This window comes from Ahaetulla prasina, chromosome 2, assembly GCF_028640845.1.
Source record: "Ahaetulla prasina isolate Xishuangbanna chromosome 2, ASM2864084v1, whole genome shotgun sequence".
NCBI classification, from domain to species: domain Eukaryota; kingdom Metazoa; phylum Chordata; class Lepidosauria; order Squamata; family Colubridae; genus Ahaetulla; species Ahaetulla prasina.
In genome coordinates, this window is record NC_080540.1 from 28,728,918 (window position 1) to 28,744,961 (window position 16,044).

General features: G+C 41.8%; 1 protein-coding gene and 1 long non-coding RNA gene across 4 annotated transcripts; one reads left to right on the plus strand and one right to left on the minus strand.

The window, feature by feature from the left end:
* Positions 1-2,955: 2,955 nt before the first annotated feature.
* LOC131191775 (zinc finger protein 260-like) lies at positions 2,956-11,998 on the plus strand. 3 transcript variants are annotated; one of them, XM_058170236.1, is made up of 5 exons: positions 3,668-3,682; positions 3,967-4,046; positions 4,540-4,653; positions 5,456-5,582; positions 7,201-11,998. In XM_058170236.1, the coding sequence occupies exons 3-5, from the start codon at positions 4,540-4,542 to the stop codon at positions 9,108-9,110; spliced, it is 2,151 nt and encodes a 716-aa protein (XP_058026219.1). In that variant the 5' UTR covers positions 3,668-3,682; positions 3,967-4,046; the 3' UTR covers positions 9,111-11,998. The 3 variants fall into 3 exon arrangements, with proteins under 3 accessions (XP_058026216.1, XP_058026218.1, XP_058026219.1); XM_058170233.1 differs by lacking the exon at positions 3,967-4,046 and having other exon boundaries at positions 2,956-3,682; positions 7,201-11,987; XM_058170235.1 differs by lacking the exon at positions 3,967-4,046 and having other exon boundaries at positions 2,958-3,682; positions 7,204-11,985.
* LOC131191791 (uncharacterized) lies at positions 4,668-7,255 on the minus strand. Its single transcript, XR_009153575.1, has 3 exons — positions 7,127-7,255; positions 6,449-6,555; positions 4,668-5,634 (listed from the first exon to the last, which is right to left on the minus strand). It is a non-coding gene; the product is annotated as an uncharacterized LOC131191791 (long non-coding RNA).
* Positions 11,999-16,044: the final 4,046 nt, after the last annotated feature.

Below are 16,044 nucleotides of genomic sequence, written 5' to 3' on the forward strand. Positions count from 1 at the left end.
GAGGGAGACATCAGAGCAAAGATTTCTCTTTTTTAATTCATCGCGCCTGAAGCTGAATTCGGCTAGCGATTTGAAGAGCCTGCAGCTGGCTTATGGAGTCAACCATTGGAGCACGATTCTTCGACTTACAAGTATACTTCCCATATTTCCGATGGTCTTAGGCAACCCCTGGCAAATCGTCATTCGACCCCCAACGAGGTCGCGACCCACAGGTTGAGAACCGCTGGTGTAGGGTTTCCTGCCTGGGCAGGGGGTTGGACTAGAACACCTCCAAGGTCCCTTCCAACTCTGTTATTATTATTATTTATTTATTTATTTATTTATTTATTTAATCATATTTATATACCGCCCTATCTCCCGAGGGACTCAGGGCGGTTAACAGGCACTTAAAAACACATAAATACAGAGTAAAAAACAATTAAAAAACTTATTCTAAACGCCAAATATTTAAAAATATAAAAAATAAAACCCAGTTTAAAACCCGTAAATTTAAAATCTAACTCAGTCCTGCGCAAATAAATAAGTGTGTTTTAAGCTCGCGGCGGAAGGTCCGAAGGTCCGGAAGCTGACGAAGTCCTGGGGGTAGTTCGTTCCAAAGGGTGGGAGCCCCCACAGAGAAGGCCCTTCCCCTGGGCGCCGCCAGACGACATTGCCTCGCTGACGGCACCCTGAGGAGTCCCTCTCTATGAGAGCGCACGGGTCGGAGAGAGGTATTCGGTAGCAGCAGGCAGTCCCGTAAGTAACCCGGCCCTATGCCATGGAGCGCTTTGAAGATGGTCACCAAAACCTTGAAGCGCACCCGGAAGGCCACAGGTAGCCAGTGCAGTCTGCGCAGGATAGCTGTCATGCGGGAGCCACGAGGGGCTCCCTCTATCACCCGCGCAGCCGCATTCTGGACTAACTGCAGCCTCCGGATGCCCTTCAAGGGGAGCCCCATGTAGAGAGCATTGCAGTAATCCAGGCGAGACGTCACAAGTGCGTGAGTGACCGTGCATAGGGCATCCCGGTCTAGAAAGGGGCGCAACTGGCGCACCAGGCGAACCTGGTAGAATGCTCTCCTGGAGACGGCCGTCAAAATGATCTTCTAGAGACAGCCGTTCATCCAGGAGGACGCCTAAGTTGCGCACCCTCTCCATCGGGGCCAATGACTCGCCACCGACAGTCAGCTGCGGATTCAGCTGACTGTACCGGGATGCCGGCATCCACACTCCACTCTGTCTTGGAGGGATTGAGCTTGAGCCTGTTTCTCCCCATCCAGACCCGTACGGCTTCCAGACACCAGGACAGCACTTCGATAGCTTCGTTGGGGTGGTCTGGTGTGGAAAAGTACAGCTGGGTGTCATCAGCGTACAGCTGGTACCTCACACCGAAACCACTGATGAATTATAATATAAAATATAAAAGAGGACTGTAAAAATATTTACCGACCCCTCACATCCTGGACATAAACTGTTTCAACTCTTACCCTCAAAACGACACTATAGAGCACTGCACAACAGAACTAGACACAAGAACAGTTTTTTCCCGAAGGCCATCACTCTGCTAAACAAATAATTCCCTCAACACTGTCAAACTATTTACTAAATCTACACTACTATTAATCTTCTCATTGTTCCCATCACCAATCTCTTTCCACTTATGACTGTAACTTTGTTGCTTGCATCTTTACGATTTATATTGATATTATATTTATTTATTTATTTATTTATTTTGTCACAACATCATACAAAAAGATTATATAGTATATAAACATATATGAGTAAATATTAGGAGGTATAAGCATATATATATATATATATATATATATATATATATATATATATATATATATATAGAAAGAAGAAAAGAAAAACAATAGGACAGGAACAGTAGGCACGTTTGTGCGCTTATGTACGCCCCTTATGGTCCTCTTAGGAATGGGGTGAGGTCAATAGTAGAAAGTTTTTGGTTAAAGCTTTTAGGGTTATGGGAAGAGACCACAGAGTCAGGTAAAGTATTCCAAGCACTGATGATTCTGTTACAGAAGTCATATTTTCTGCAATCTAGATTAAAGCGGTTAACATTAAGTTTAAATCTATTGGTTGCTCTTGTATTATTGCAATTAAAACTGAAGTAGTCTTTAACAGGAAGAACATATTGTTTTATGATTGCTTATTTGTAGCCTCGACTATCATTAAGTGTTGTATCATTAAGTGTTAAATTTGTACCCTATGACTATGATTAAGTGTTGTAAGTGTTGTACCTTGATGAAGGTATCTTTTCTTTTATGTACACTGAGAGCCTATGCACCAAGACAAATTCCTTGGGTGTCCAATCACACTTGGCCAATAAAAAAATTCTATTAACAACTGCTACTGAAGTCATATTTTCTGCAATCGAATATGGAGATTCCGAGAAAAGAGACATCCCCAGGACATAGAAGCAGGAAAACACTTTTCATCCCAAGGTTGCTTTGTTTATTTAAAATAAAATAAAATAAAATAAAATAGTTTATTTTATTTATTTATTTGTTTTTTTTATTTAATTTTGTCATAACAGTATACATAAACATTGTCAAAAGTAAAAAACATATCATGAAGAAAATATATATATATATAAGTAATTAATATGCATTAGCTATATTAATTTTTATTTTATTTTTATGTTTTATTTTTCATTTTTATGTTTATTTTAAACAAATTGATTGGAGAAAATCCAATAGATTGATTTATTATTTATTATGATTTATTATTTATTTGATTTAAACAAATTGATTGGAGAAAATATGACTTCTGTAATTGCTTATATATTATGTTTGTGTATACTATTGTGACAAAAAAAAAACAACCCACCCCACCCCCATACCCATCATCCTCCACCTCCTCGCCCTCTTCACCATCGCCCCCCCTACTTCTTCACCCCACCCCCCACCCCAAAGGCCAAACACTCCGCCGGCGCAGGCGGTCGAACGGTCTTCGACGTCACAATGGAACAGAGCATGCGCAGAAGACTCTTGAAAGCATTCCCTGCGGTCCAGATAGCAAAGGCCTCGGCTGGTGCACAGCGGAGGAAACAACGGTCGCCTGTAGATTTTTCCCTCTCTAGGAAAGAGAACTCTACCTCTAGGAGGTCCAGCCTCTAAGAGGCCGGGACGGCGCGTGAAATTTTGGCGGGAACGATTTTCAGTTGCTCTGCTGAGGCGGAAAAGCCCTGAGGGAGCCTCCCCTTCTCTCCCACCCCCGTCAAACCGGGAAAGGGGCAGGGGGGGTGGGGGAGGGTCCGCCGTGACCGAAGGCGGCCTCTGAGGAAATTTCCTCACCGTCGGGGCTGCGCTGAAGCCGGAGACCGAATGGAGGCCCGGGGGTCTCCTTTGAAAGCGGGGAGCGGCCTCCCCGAGGAGCCCCGCAGCTCCGAGGCTGAGCGCTGGCGGTTCCGCAGCTGCCGCTCCCTGGAAGCCGAGGGGCCCCGGGCGCTCTGCAGCCGCCTGCACGGGCTGTGCCGGGGGTGGCTGCGGCCCGAGCGGCGCAGCAAAGCCGAGATGCTGGACCTGGTGGTGCTGGAGCAGCTGCTGGCCCTGCTGCCCCCGGAGCTGTCGGGCTGGCTGAGGGAGTGCGGGGCGGAGAGCTGCGCCCAGGCGGTGGCCCTGGCCGAAGGCTGCCTCCTCGGCCCACCAGCCGCCCCGGAGTCCGGAAAGGGGCGGCAGGTGAGGGATTTTAATCCTGGGCGTCCCTTGGGGGTGGGGATAATAAAACATATATAGCAGTGTCTGTAGGAAATCACGGACATAAAGAACTCCTAATACTTTAAGAAATCTTTTTTTTCCCCCCTTGATGCAAATGCTTAATTTTTCCTTTTCGAGTTGATTCCCTAGAATGAAAGAGACATTCAACCCCTTCTCCACCCGGCCTTTCTTTCCTTTAATGCATGAATGAACTGAATCATTTGTTCCATATCAGCTGACATTCTTCATTCTCCATTATAATATAGAAAATTTTATTTTGAAGCCCTGCGGACATGTTCCTCTTCTTTACAAACAGTCCCTGGGAACATACATCTAGAGAACATAGGTTGGTATGGTGTCATGGTCTGTGGGAATGATGTTAGGGGAATGGTTGAAAATCCAAACTGAACAACCAAAGTTTCTCAGTCCCCACAAAAGATTGGGTATGCATCTTCCGCACAAAACCATCTTTGTATTCATTCCAAGGTCTGTCCCTTAATTATGTTGCAGGGTCTCCCTGCTCAAGAGCTAAATATTAAATATAAAGATAAAGACTCCTGGTGGAAGAGATAGAACAGGCATAGGTACATCCACAAAGGAGAAAAGGCCAAAGCTATCGAGAAGAAGATAAACAACTGATCAGAATGATAAGAGGAAATAAAGATAGGGAATGAAACATTTCACAGATGTGGCAGGTATTCACTCAAAAGTAGCTTTCAAATCAGAATCCCTGCGTTCTCCCACTTTGACTTGGGTTGGGGAATTGCAAAGGTAAGGCAAGCAAACTAACATGAGTACAGACCTATGAGCGTGAATCATAAACCAGGCTTCTCTTTCAGATGCAGGAGCTGTTCACAGGAGAGATCTCAGCAGAGCTACAGGAAGGAGGAAATCGATGCAGTCCTTCTCAAGAGTTGCTTTTCAGGAGGTCCCAACTTGGACCATTTCAGCAGGTAACTGTAGATTTCTTCTGAGAGCAGCAGAGTTCAAGCTCCCTTCCTGAGCTCTTCTGCAGTATAGCGAAATGCTGAGTCTATGTATAGTTGAACAGTATCTTCCCCCCCCACCCCCACCCCCAAGCCTTATTCATCCACTCTCAAGATCATTTTGGAGACACAAACAAGACAACTTAGAGCCTGAGAGGCTTGTGTTAGGCAATGTATTTGTTGAATATTTTGTAGCTTCACAGAAGAGTGGAGAAACCAGTTAAAAAAACCTCAGTGAATTAAAATTATTGTAATAGCATAATAACTGCTTCAGAAATATTGTATCTAAAGGACAGATTTTCCATGAATAAGCCCTAAGATCAACACTAAATGGCTGCATCAGTAAAACTATTCTTCAAGTGCCTTTAGATTTCCAAGCCCTTTTGAAATAGGTCATGGAAGAAATTCCTAGTCGCTGTGTCCTGTTTTATAAAGCATGTAGAATTTCTTCCCCAAGTCAGGTGAGTCTCTGGATTCTACTCCCCAAACCCCACTTGCTGAGTAATTCCAAACCAGCAGGAAGCAACCCAAAAGTTGCTGTGTTGCTATTCTGCAGTTTGGATGCAGTCATGTTTTGTGAACTTCAGAACACCAGCTATTAGGGCAAGGGAGACTGGCGGCTTCACAGTCACAAGACCATGTGGACATCCAGAGGTACGTTTGTCCTACAAGCAAATGCCCATTTGGTTTCTTGTAAAGGTCTGTTTTGTGTAATAAGAGGAAAAATGTCTTTTCTGGGACTGTCTCCTATACAACATTCTCATTCCAGTGCTCTGACCCCTTTGAGGAGGTCACTGTGGATTTCACAGAAGAGGAATGGGCGCTGCTGGATTCTGGTCAGAGAGCCTTGTGCGCAGAAGTCACGTTGGAGGCTTTTAGGAATATTATTGCCCTTGGTAAGTCCCCACTTCGTTCTGGGTTCCATTCATTAGGAAGGAAGGTTTTTTCCTGTGGGGGGGTAAACAAAGAAAATACTTGCAATCAAGTTACTTAAGGTGATACATCTTAAGGCCTTGTTAGAAAAGCTTACTATACTTTTGGGAAACACCTCAAATTGTCCAGTCAACAGCAAAGTCTTAATGTGGTTCCCAGCTGAAAAATCCTCTTGGATATCATCAGAATTTCCTAGCCTACAATTTGCATTCAAGATCTCCAAGTTGAATCCATCATGCAGATGGAGCATGTTTTCCCGAGAAGACCCCTCCTTAATAGCTGTTTTTTTCACATAATTTTATTAAGGATTATCTTAAATAGAAATAACACATAAATCAATGTTATTCAAAATAAATAAGAAAGAAAAGAAAAAAATATTTAGAAAATGCAGAAACACCCCCGTATCTAAGTTGGTATGTATATGAAAGAAATTTCTCCATCTCCAACAAGTATGTTCAACATTAACAACTTATCTATCGAAATACAACCAAAATACCAATATTATATGAACTCATCTCTAAATCTTCAGATCTCCTTAATATTCAGCAAAGATCCAGTAAAAATTAACAAAAATACCTAATAACATAAATACTTAATAATATATTCCCCATTTCCACTTAGTCTCCTTTTGCTCATTTCTCTTTTAACAATTAAACTTTGCAAAAAGGGAATTAAAAACTTATCAGATGTTACCAACTCCTATATAACTTCTTCCTCCCAACTATCATTAAATCCCATAATTCTTTTCTATATTCTTTTCATTCCAAATTTTTATCATCCTTCAAGTCCACTTGCAATTTCTCTGAAATAACTCCAATAAATTTCTTACATTCAATTTAAAACGGTATCATTCACTTGCATTTATAATTCCAGTGAAGCCATGTCAGTTGTCTCCAGAGAGATTTGTCAGTTTTAGTTACTAACAAACTTCTAATTCTAGTAAAGAGATAAAAGGTTAAACAAATTTAAAGCTCCATAAATTAAACATTTGCTTTAAAGTAGCCATCCTGTGCTCTGGTAATCAACTTCAAGATTTTGCTTTACAATTGATACGTAAACAAGACAGATTTTCTAGCACAAGATGTTCTTTCTAATTAACATAGACTTTAAATCTTTTTCAGAAAGTATTTTAAAACTTTCCAAAAACAACTATAAAATAATATCTTGCCTGTATGTTGCAATAGATTATAAAAAATAAAGATTTAAGAAGGCCGGGAAACCATGATGTTCTTTCTAAAATGTACTGAAGGAAATGCCAGCCAACAACTGAAAAAGTGGCATTTACGGGTTCAGCCTGATGGAATCTACAACCTTTAGCTGATAACAAGTGTCTGCAGAAATTGACAGGTTTTCCTGTCAGCTTACAAAAATTGGCAGTATAAAGTACAAATGGACAATCTCCAGTTCAATCTTTCTTCAAGAAAAAAATTCGGCAGTCCAAGTCTGACATCCACCTGTCGGTTTTGGCAAAATTCCCTACAGAAAAATGAGAGTTGGTTTTCCTCACCTCATGAGGTGTTATCTTGCCCTTTCTTCACAGTTCTAAATTCCCATAGAAATTTCTATTTGCTTCTTTCCAAGCAGGTGATGTAATGGAGATGGAGAAGCAGGAGTGGTTAATGTCGCTGCCAACAGCAAACTATGAAGGAGAAGTGATATTTGACCATCAAACAAATCTAAAAAGACAAGAAAGAAGCCACTCAGAAGGTGGAGTAGAAAAGTCCTCCACATCTCATCATTTCTTTTCTCTTACTTTATCTGAGAACCTTTATAGTCAACACAAACCACAAAGTATTGTAAACTTGGGGGAGGATACCAGTTTGAGTAGAGAGACTAAAATATGCACAAAATGTGGAAAGAGCTTTGGTAGTAATGCTAGCCTTAATGGCCATCAAAGGATCCACACAACTGAGAAACCATATAGTTGCGAGGAATGTGGAAAGGGCTTTGCTTTAATAGGAAAACTTAATTCTCATAAAAGGATGCACACAGGAGAGAAACCATATAAATGCACAGAGTGTGGAAAGAGCTTCTGTAGCAATGCTAGCCTTAATGGCCATCAAAAGATCCACATAACTGAGAAATCATATAGCTGTGTGGTATGTGGAAAGGACTTTGATTTAATAGGAAAACTTAATGCTCACGAAAGGATTCACACAGGAGAGAAACCATATAAATGCACAGTGTGTGAAAAGAGCTTCCATTTCAGGCCTAGTCTTATACGACATGAGAGGATCCACAGAAGGGAGAAAAAATACAGGTGTAACAAGTGTGGAAAGAGATTCTTTGAGAACAGAGCCCTTACTACCCATCAAAGGATCCACACAGGGGAGAGACCATATAAATGCCTGGAATGTGGAAAGAGCTTTTTTGACAACAAAGTTCTTACTCGTCATCAAAGGATCCACACAGGGGAGAGACCCTATCAGTGTCTGGTGTGTGGAAAGAGCTTTAGTCAGATAGGACATCTCAATTCTCATAAAAGAGTCCACACAGGGGAGAAGCCCTACAAATGTATGCAGTGTGCAAAGAGCTTCCGTTCCAAAAGTTCTCTTAATCGCCATGAGAGGATCCACACAGGGGAGAAAAAGTATGGCTGCAGAGTGTGTGCAAGGAGATTCTTTGAGAGCAGAACCCTTGTTATCCATCAAAGGATCCACACAGGGGAGAGACCCTATAAATGCCTGGAGTGTGGAAAGAGCTTTATTGAGAAAGGAAAACTTAATTCTCATACAAGAGTCCACACGGGGGAGCGACCGTATAACTGCATTGAGTATGGAAAGCAGAAAGAAAATCTTAGTCATGAAAGAATCCAAACAGAAGAGAAACCATATAAATGCACAGAATGTGGAAAGAGCTTCTTTAGCAAGACTGGTCTTAATGGCCATCAAAGGATCCACATAGCTGAGAAACCATATAGTTGTATGGAATGTGGAAAAGGCTTTGCTTTAATAAGAAAACTTAATTCTCATGAAAGGATTCACACAGGGGAGAAACCATATCAATGCACAATGTGTGGAAAAAGCTTCCATTTTAGGGGTAGTCTTAATCGCCATGACAGGATCCACAGAGGAGAGAAAAAACTTAGTTGCCAGGAATGTGGAAAGAGATTCTTTGAGAAGGCAGCCCTTAGTATCCATCAAAGGATCCACACAGGGGAGAGACCCTATCAATGCCCAGAGTGTGGAAAGAGTTTTTTTGACAGCAAAGTTCTTACTCGTCACCAAAGGATCCACACAGGGGAGAGACCGTACAAGTGCCTGGAGTGTGGAAAGAGCTTTACTCAGAAAGCACATCTTAATTCCCATAAAATAACTCACACAGGGGAGAGACCCTTTACATGCACAGAATGTGGAAAGAACTTCGGTTTCAAAAGTTCTCTTAATCGCCATGAGAGGATACACACAGGAGAAAAAGTATACCCGAAGGGAGTATGGAAAGAGATTGAGAACAGAGCCCTTACTATCCATCAAAAGATCCATATGGTATAAACTGTATAAATGCCTGGAGTGTGGAAATAGGTTTAGTCAGAAAGGCCGACTTATTTCTCATTAAAAATTCCATATTATGAAGAGACCATATACAGCTAGTCCTCAACTTACAATGTTCATTTAATGACCATTCAAAATTACAATGAAAAAAATGAAATAAAAGGAAAAAAAGTGACAGACCAATTTTCACACTTACGATTGTAAGGTCCCAAAAATATACTTGAGTCACCATAATGCCAAAAAGAGAGACTCAATATGAGGCTTGCGAAAGGAAACATTTTATTTATGGCCAAAAACAAAATACTGGATGGGACTATATCCAGAACATAGAGATAAAATGCATGTGAGGAGATAGCCACACCTTGGGGAAGATATGGCGTCTTTTTATACCTTCAGAGACATCAGCTTAGTACCCAATTCTGGCCTCCTAGTTTAGGTTTGTGTATTCCTCATTGCCCTGCAAAGGAATAGAAGCCTCCCAATTAGTGTTCTCTCTTCCTTGAACATTCCTTTGTTCTCCCAATTGCTCATTTGGCCCCCTGGGCTGCAGGGAACAGATCAAAGGTGTAAGATAGGACTGAAGTGTAAATTATCTCCCAGATGATGTCTGCAGTTCCAACCGAGATAGGTACCATGCTCTTAAATAGCATGAGAAAAACAGGAAGAAGATTGATATGGGTTCAGATCAAATGATAGGAACATATGCTTGATAAATACCAGATACATTACAGAGGCCTAATAACAGAATATGTTTGTTACAGGAGATACAAATATATGTGTGTTATACAAATACAAAGGCTATATATGTATTACAGGAGCCTAATGGTTAGAGAACAGCAAGTTTCTACTAATTCTGGTATACCAGTATATTATATTCTAGTATTATTTATTATAGCCTTATTACTGTTTCCCTTCATGATCATTGCAGAATCCCCATGATCATGTGATCAAAATTCAGATGCATGGCAACTGGTTCATATTTATGACCGTTGCTGTGTCCCAAGGTCATGTGTTCACCTTTTGCAATCTCCTGACAAAGTCAGTGGGGAAGATTCAATTAACCACCAGCTTACTAACTTGCTAACTGCATTGATTCACTTAACAGTGGCAAGAAAGGTGATAAAATGGGGCAAAACTCACTTAACAAATGTCTCGTTTAACAAATTTTGGACTCCATTGTCATAAGTCAAGGCATATCTTCATTTATGATTCTTACTCCATTCAGGGTCATGTGATTTCCATTTGGAAATTTACAACAAGCACAGTCAATGTGGGAAGGCAGTTTCACTTCACAACCATATGTATGGTTGTTAACTGAACAACCATACTTGAGAACGGCAGTGATTTGATGAATGGGCATAAAAGGTTGCAAACTGGGTCGCGAGTGACTTCATTGCCTTACTTAGCAATGGAAATGGGCTCAATTATGAGTGTAAGTTGAGAACTACCTGTATTACTATCCTTCACTTCGAAATATCAAAAAAATTGATTTCATTAATTGATTTTGTTGGTGGAGGGTGGCGCTTGTGCCCCATGAACAAATTATGTTCCTCCTGAAATCTGAAGCCTTTATAATTCCAGTTATAAACCAGAGCCTCTAGCTACTCAAAATGATTTTGAACCATAATAAGGAATGTCCTCCTTTTTTCTGTGCTCTTTGTATGGATTGGTAAGTAAATCACATTATTGCATTTGATTTCATTATTATGGAGAAATGTTTCAATGCTCTTTATTTTCTGACCTTAATTGCCCAAAAATGCAAGTGGTGTTTCCTGTAAACTTCTTTTAATCCAGAGAATTACAAAGTAATTGGAGATGTTAAAATGCAAACCTGCATAGAGCAAAGAACCAAACAGGATTGGCATTCAAGGAACTTGCATGGGCCTTGACCTATAACACTCTATGCAGCAGATTAGCTAATAAGAGTATATTGGACTGGTGGCATTCATAGTTTTAAATCTTTCCAAACTCCTGATAAGGAATTGTTACTATTTCTTAGCTGCAGGCAACAGAGCCTCAGCATTAGAAATTAAATAACCAGATTCAATGGTCTTATTGATACAACTAAAAAACAAGGAGGGTAGGGGTTTTTTTGGCATGCAGTTACACAGAGTAAAGTATAATAATAAATACATTTAAATTTTGGCTGCATTTGTTGTAAATCTAAGTTTTAAAGTCTTTGTTAATCACACCCCAAAGAGCCATAAGATGCTTTGGATGAAATTTTAAGTTATACTGAAAAAATGAAATAAAATGAAAAAAGACCAATTTTCATACTTAATGACCGTTGCAACATCCCCACAAGTGTGTGTGTGAGCAAAGAGCATGCACAGAAGGCCGTGTACATGCTCACATTTTTGGTGCTGGGACATGCCGGTTGTTAATTACCTAGTTTAATGAAAAGGACTAGGAGAGACATGATAGCAGTGTTCCAATATTTCAGGGGTTGCCACAAAGAAGAGGGAATCAAGCTATTCTCCAAAGCACCTAAAGACAGGACAAGAAGCAATGGGTGGAAACTGATCAAAGAAAGAAGCAACTTAGAACTAAGGAGAAATTTCCTGACAGTTAGAACAATCAATAAGTGGAACAACTTGCCTGCAGAAATTGTAAATGCTTCAACACTGGAAATTTTTAAGAAAATGTTGGATAACCATCTGATTGAGATGGTGTAGGGTTTCCTGCCTGGGCAGGGGGTTGGACTAGAAGGCCTCCAAGGTCCCTTCCAACTCTGTTGTTATATTATATTATATTAATTTATGTCTCCCTTCCCGGAGGTTAACAAGGCTACAAGATCGCAGTAATATGAGATTTTTCTCTGTTCTCTACTATCTCAGTGTCTGGTCTTTTTCTTTTCCTCCAAAGATTTAGCTAAAGCCTTTTTTGTTTGCTTTTTCTGAGGGGGGGCATTTATAGAGTTGGGGGGAAGGAAGAGTAAAGGGATATGAGATCTGCCCCATAAAGTCACCCCTTTGTGAGTAGTGCCATGGCAAATTACTCTTCACCACTGAAGTTTCCTTAGGGGTGTCAGGGAAAAAATCCCTTGATATTACAACAAGTCTTGGCATTTTATTAATAAACTTTTTTTTTTTAACCTATAATCCTCTTGGCATTCCCTTCCTTGAGTCTTTTCTCCCCTTATCTGAAGCTGTCATGGCTGGCACTGCTGAATATGACATTTAAATACAGCTGGGGGAGAAACCCAGCGCACGTATAGTTGCCATTTTTTTAACTTGTACAGTTGAACCTGAACCTCAACTCTTCAGGATTCAACCAGCCACAAACAACCAAAGCGAAAAGGTGTAAAGATAAAAAAGAAAAGAAAAGATGTGGACAGAACAAGAAATAGAAAAAAAAAGTAAAACAGGTAAATGTCAGCTCTAGAAAAAAAGGATACCTTCAGTTGAGTGTCATCACAGGAATCCTTCAGGCCAATTTATTTGTTACTGTCAATTAAAACAAGGAGGACAAATAAATTGGCCTGAAGGAATTTCCAGAGGGTTTACTTATTTATTTGATAGCAAATGAATGAATTTACTGTCTGTCTCAGGAACACATCCACATTTCCAACAGATTCTGGGAGAAGGAGAGAGCTCAAAGACACAGAAGCAGGAAAACGGTTGTCATCCCAAGGTCGCTTTGTTTATTACAGCACCCAACCCCAGTGCCCATCATCCACGGCCTCAACATTCCTTCCATCCCGTCCGTTCCCCCTCCCACCCAAAAAATAATACTCCGCCAGCGCAGGAGTTTGGTCTGTCTTCGATGTCACAACCGAAATGAGCATGCGCAGAAGACGAGGGGAGGATTTCCCGTGAACTCGGGATGGGACTCCTGAAGGCTAGAAAACGATCGCGCAAAATGTTTTGCCTCTAGGAAGGGAATTGTAGGAATTTAGCACCCACCCCCCTCCTAGAAGAATGAAATATTTTAGAAAATATTTAAAAGGCAGAATATATTTCCCTGGATGAGAAATGGAGAAACATGTTTTAAAGACAAAGCAGCTTCCTGACTCTCCCCCACCTTTGTCAATGGGTCAAAGGTAGAAACTCATTCTCCCCACCTTTTGTCAATGGACCATCATTTGCAACACAATAGGACTCATCTAGCAACAGAAACTCACCACATGGCAAGGCTCAAGCAAGCTTGAGAGACAACCTACAACGTTAGCTAAGACCCCTAGACCACCTGGGAGTTTGATAACCAATCAGGATACTCTTCCTGTGCCCCAGAAAGTTCAAAGCTCAGAAAAAGCATAAAGCCAGGGAGCACACAGGATCTCATCCCTTTTCTGTTCAGGAACTCAAGCCATGTGATCCTGACCACCATTAAACCATCTTTCCAAGCAGCCTCCATGTTTCCAGTGTCTTTTTCCCCACTTGGAACTGAACCCAGATGGATATTTCTTCCAACAGAATACTGTGGTCCAGGCCTTGGAAGGGCGCGGGAAGTTTTGGCGGGAATGAACCTGCTCTGCTGAGGCATAGAACCTCTGAGGGAGCGGAGCCACCCCTTCCTCTCCCCCCTGAAACCAAGAAAGGGGCGGGGGAGGATCCGCCGTGACCGAAGGCGGCCTCTGAGGAAATTTCCTCACTGTCGGGGCTGCGCTGAAGCCGGAGACCGAATGGAGGCCCGGAGGTCTCCTTTGAAGGCGGGGAGCGGCCTCCCCGAGGGGCTCCGCAGCTCCGAGGCTGAGCGCTGGTGGTTCCGCAGCTGCCGCTCCCTGGAAGCCGAGGGGCCCCGGGTGCTTTGCAGCCGCCTGCACAGGCTGTGCCGGGGGTGGCTGCGGCCCGAGCGGCGCAGCAAAGCCGAGATGCTGGACCTGGTGGTGCTGGAGCAGCTGCTGGCCCTGCTGCCCCCGGAGCTGTCGGGCTGGCTGAGGGAGTGCGGGGCGGAGAGCTGCGCCCAGGCGGTGGCCCTGGCCGAAGGCTGCCTCCTCGGCCCACCAGCTGCCCCGGAGCCCGGGAAGGGGCGGCAGGTGAGGGAATGGCATCCTCTTCGACGCCTCTGGTGTCTCTCCCTTACAGATAAACACAGAAAACACATCCAGACAACGCGTGTTTGGATATAAATAATAAATAGTATGTGGGGGTGACTTTGTGGGATGGTATTGGCACATTTTATTTTCCCACATAGTTTGTCATGGATCGGACAGCCAAAACGCAAAGGGTATCTCCATTCCCACATTGGAGTGGAGGGCGGAGAACATGTCATAAAAACCCTTCCTAGTATTCCAGCGAGTACAAGGAGAGGATCAAAAAAGATTTTAATAATGTGGTCTTACAATAAAGAAAGAGCTAATGTGCATTGTGGGGCTTGTCTAGTCTACCTGGAAGGTCTTATCTGAAAAGGGCAGCAGGTGAAGGAGTTTCAATCTCAGCTGGGCATCCATGGGAGGATAAGTATCTGTAAGAAATCAGGAGCCTGGCTTTTCTGAAACTGCTAATAGTTTGTCAACATATTTGTTCTTGAGGGAAATGCTTCGTTTTCCTCTTGGAGATTAATTTCATGGAAGGAAAGAGAAATTCACACACACACACCCCAGGGCTATATGAGAGTCCACGAGTTTGAAGGAGGACGCCAGAATCCCTTCTCCATCCTCCCCTTTCCTTTGATGAATTAAGGATTTGTCCCATTTCAGTTGACATTCTTCAAGCAATTGGTTCTCATTTATGATATAACAAATCTTATTTTGAAGTCCTCCACTCCTGCTTCTTTTCTTAACAAATAGTCTCTGGGAACATACATCTAGAGAACATATACTGGTATTGTGGAATGGAATGACTTGGAGAACAGGTGAAAAATCAGACTGGCCAACTAATCGAGAGCTCTCAAATGCGTGGCCTGTGGGCCAGATGTGTCACACACTGATCACGCCCTTACCCAGTTTAGTGAAGGAGAAAAAAGTCACGATACATCATGTGACGATGACATAACGATGCAAGTTTGACACCCAGATCTAATTCTAAAAGATATTTCAATCGCCACAAGGAGACTTGGTGTACATCTTCCTCACAAAACCATCCCAATCTTCATCCCAAGCTCTTTCCTGAATTATCAGGTTGGGGGTCTCCCCACTGCAAGAGGCATAGAGAAGCCAAAAGAAAAGAAAGAGAAGATCCATTCCACCCACTCAAGAGGTAAAGGTTTCTAAATCTAAAGGAAAAGACTTGTGGAGGAAGAGAGAGAACAGGCATCCACAAAAGAGGAAAAGCTATCAAGAGAAGGAGGCAAGTAAACAACTGATCAGAATGATAAGATAGGAAATGATAAGAAATAAAGATAGGCAATGAAACATTTCACAAAAATGGCAGGCATTTACTCAAAAGTGGCGGGCACTTTCAAATTGGAATCCCTGAGTTCTCTCACTTTGACTTGGTTTGGAGAATTGCAAAGCAAACTAACGTAAGTACAGTCCTATGAGTGTGGATCATAAACCAGGCTTCTCTTTCATATGCAGGAGCTGTTCACAGGAGAGATCTCAGCAGAGCTCTAGGAAAAAGGAAATCGATGCAATCCTTTAAGTTAGCCTGGCACTCAGTGCTGCTCCTATTTAAAATCTGCTCCACAACAGACACAAAATATAACTATTACTTACAATTGCTATGGAAATTTTTATCTTTTAATTTTATAATTAGATTGATTAAATTTTATAATTGTACTTTTAATTTTATGTTATTCTTTCCCTTTTTTCTCTGTCCCAATTTATTGAGACAGCTGAAATTGGACAATTTTGGTAAGTAGATCACTCCCATTATGTTACTATTCAAAACATGAGAGAAACAGATCTGGCATTGCTTTCATTCCCAATAAAGTATATTCTTTCCCACCTTGTTTACCTGCTGAGCTAAAAAGTCTCAACATTCTATCCTAATTCTTCTATCTTCCAAGGTTCCCTGCCTATTAGTGGGTTTTAGGGTTAGGCTACTTCATT

Coding starts and splice junctions, on each gene's coding strand:
- LOC131191775 (XM_058170233.1), top strand. CDS start 3,329: ATGGAGGCCCGGGGGTCTCCTTTGAAAGCGGGGAGCGGCCTCCCCGAG. Junction 3,683..4,539: donor AGTCCGGAAAGGGGCGGCAG/GTGAGGGATTTT, acceptor CTTCTCTTTCAG/ATGCAGGAGCTGTTCACAGG. Junction 5,583..7,200: donor TAGGAATATTATTGCCCTTG/GTAAGTCCCCAC, acceptor CTTCTTTCCAAG/CAGGTGATGTAATGGAGATG.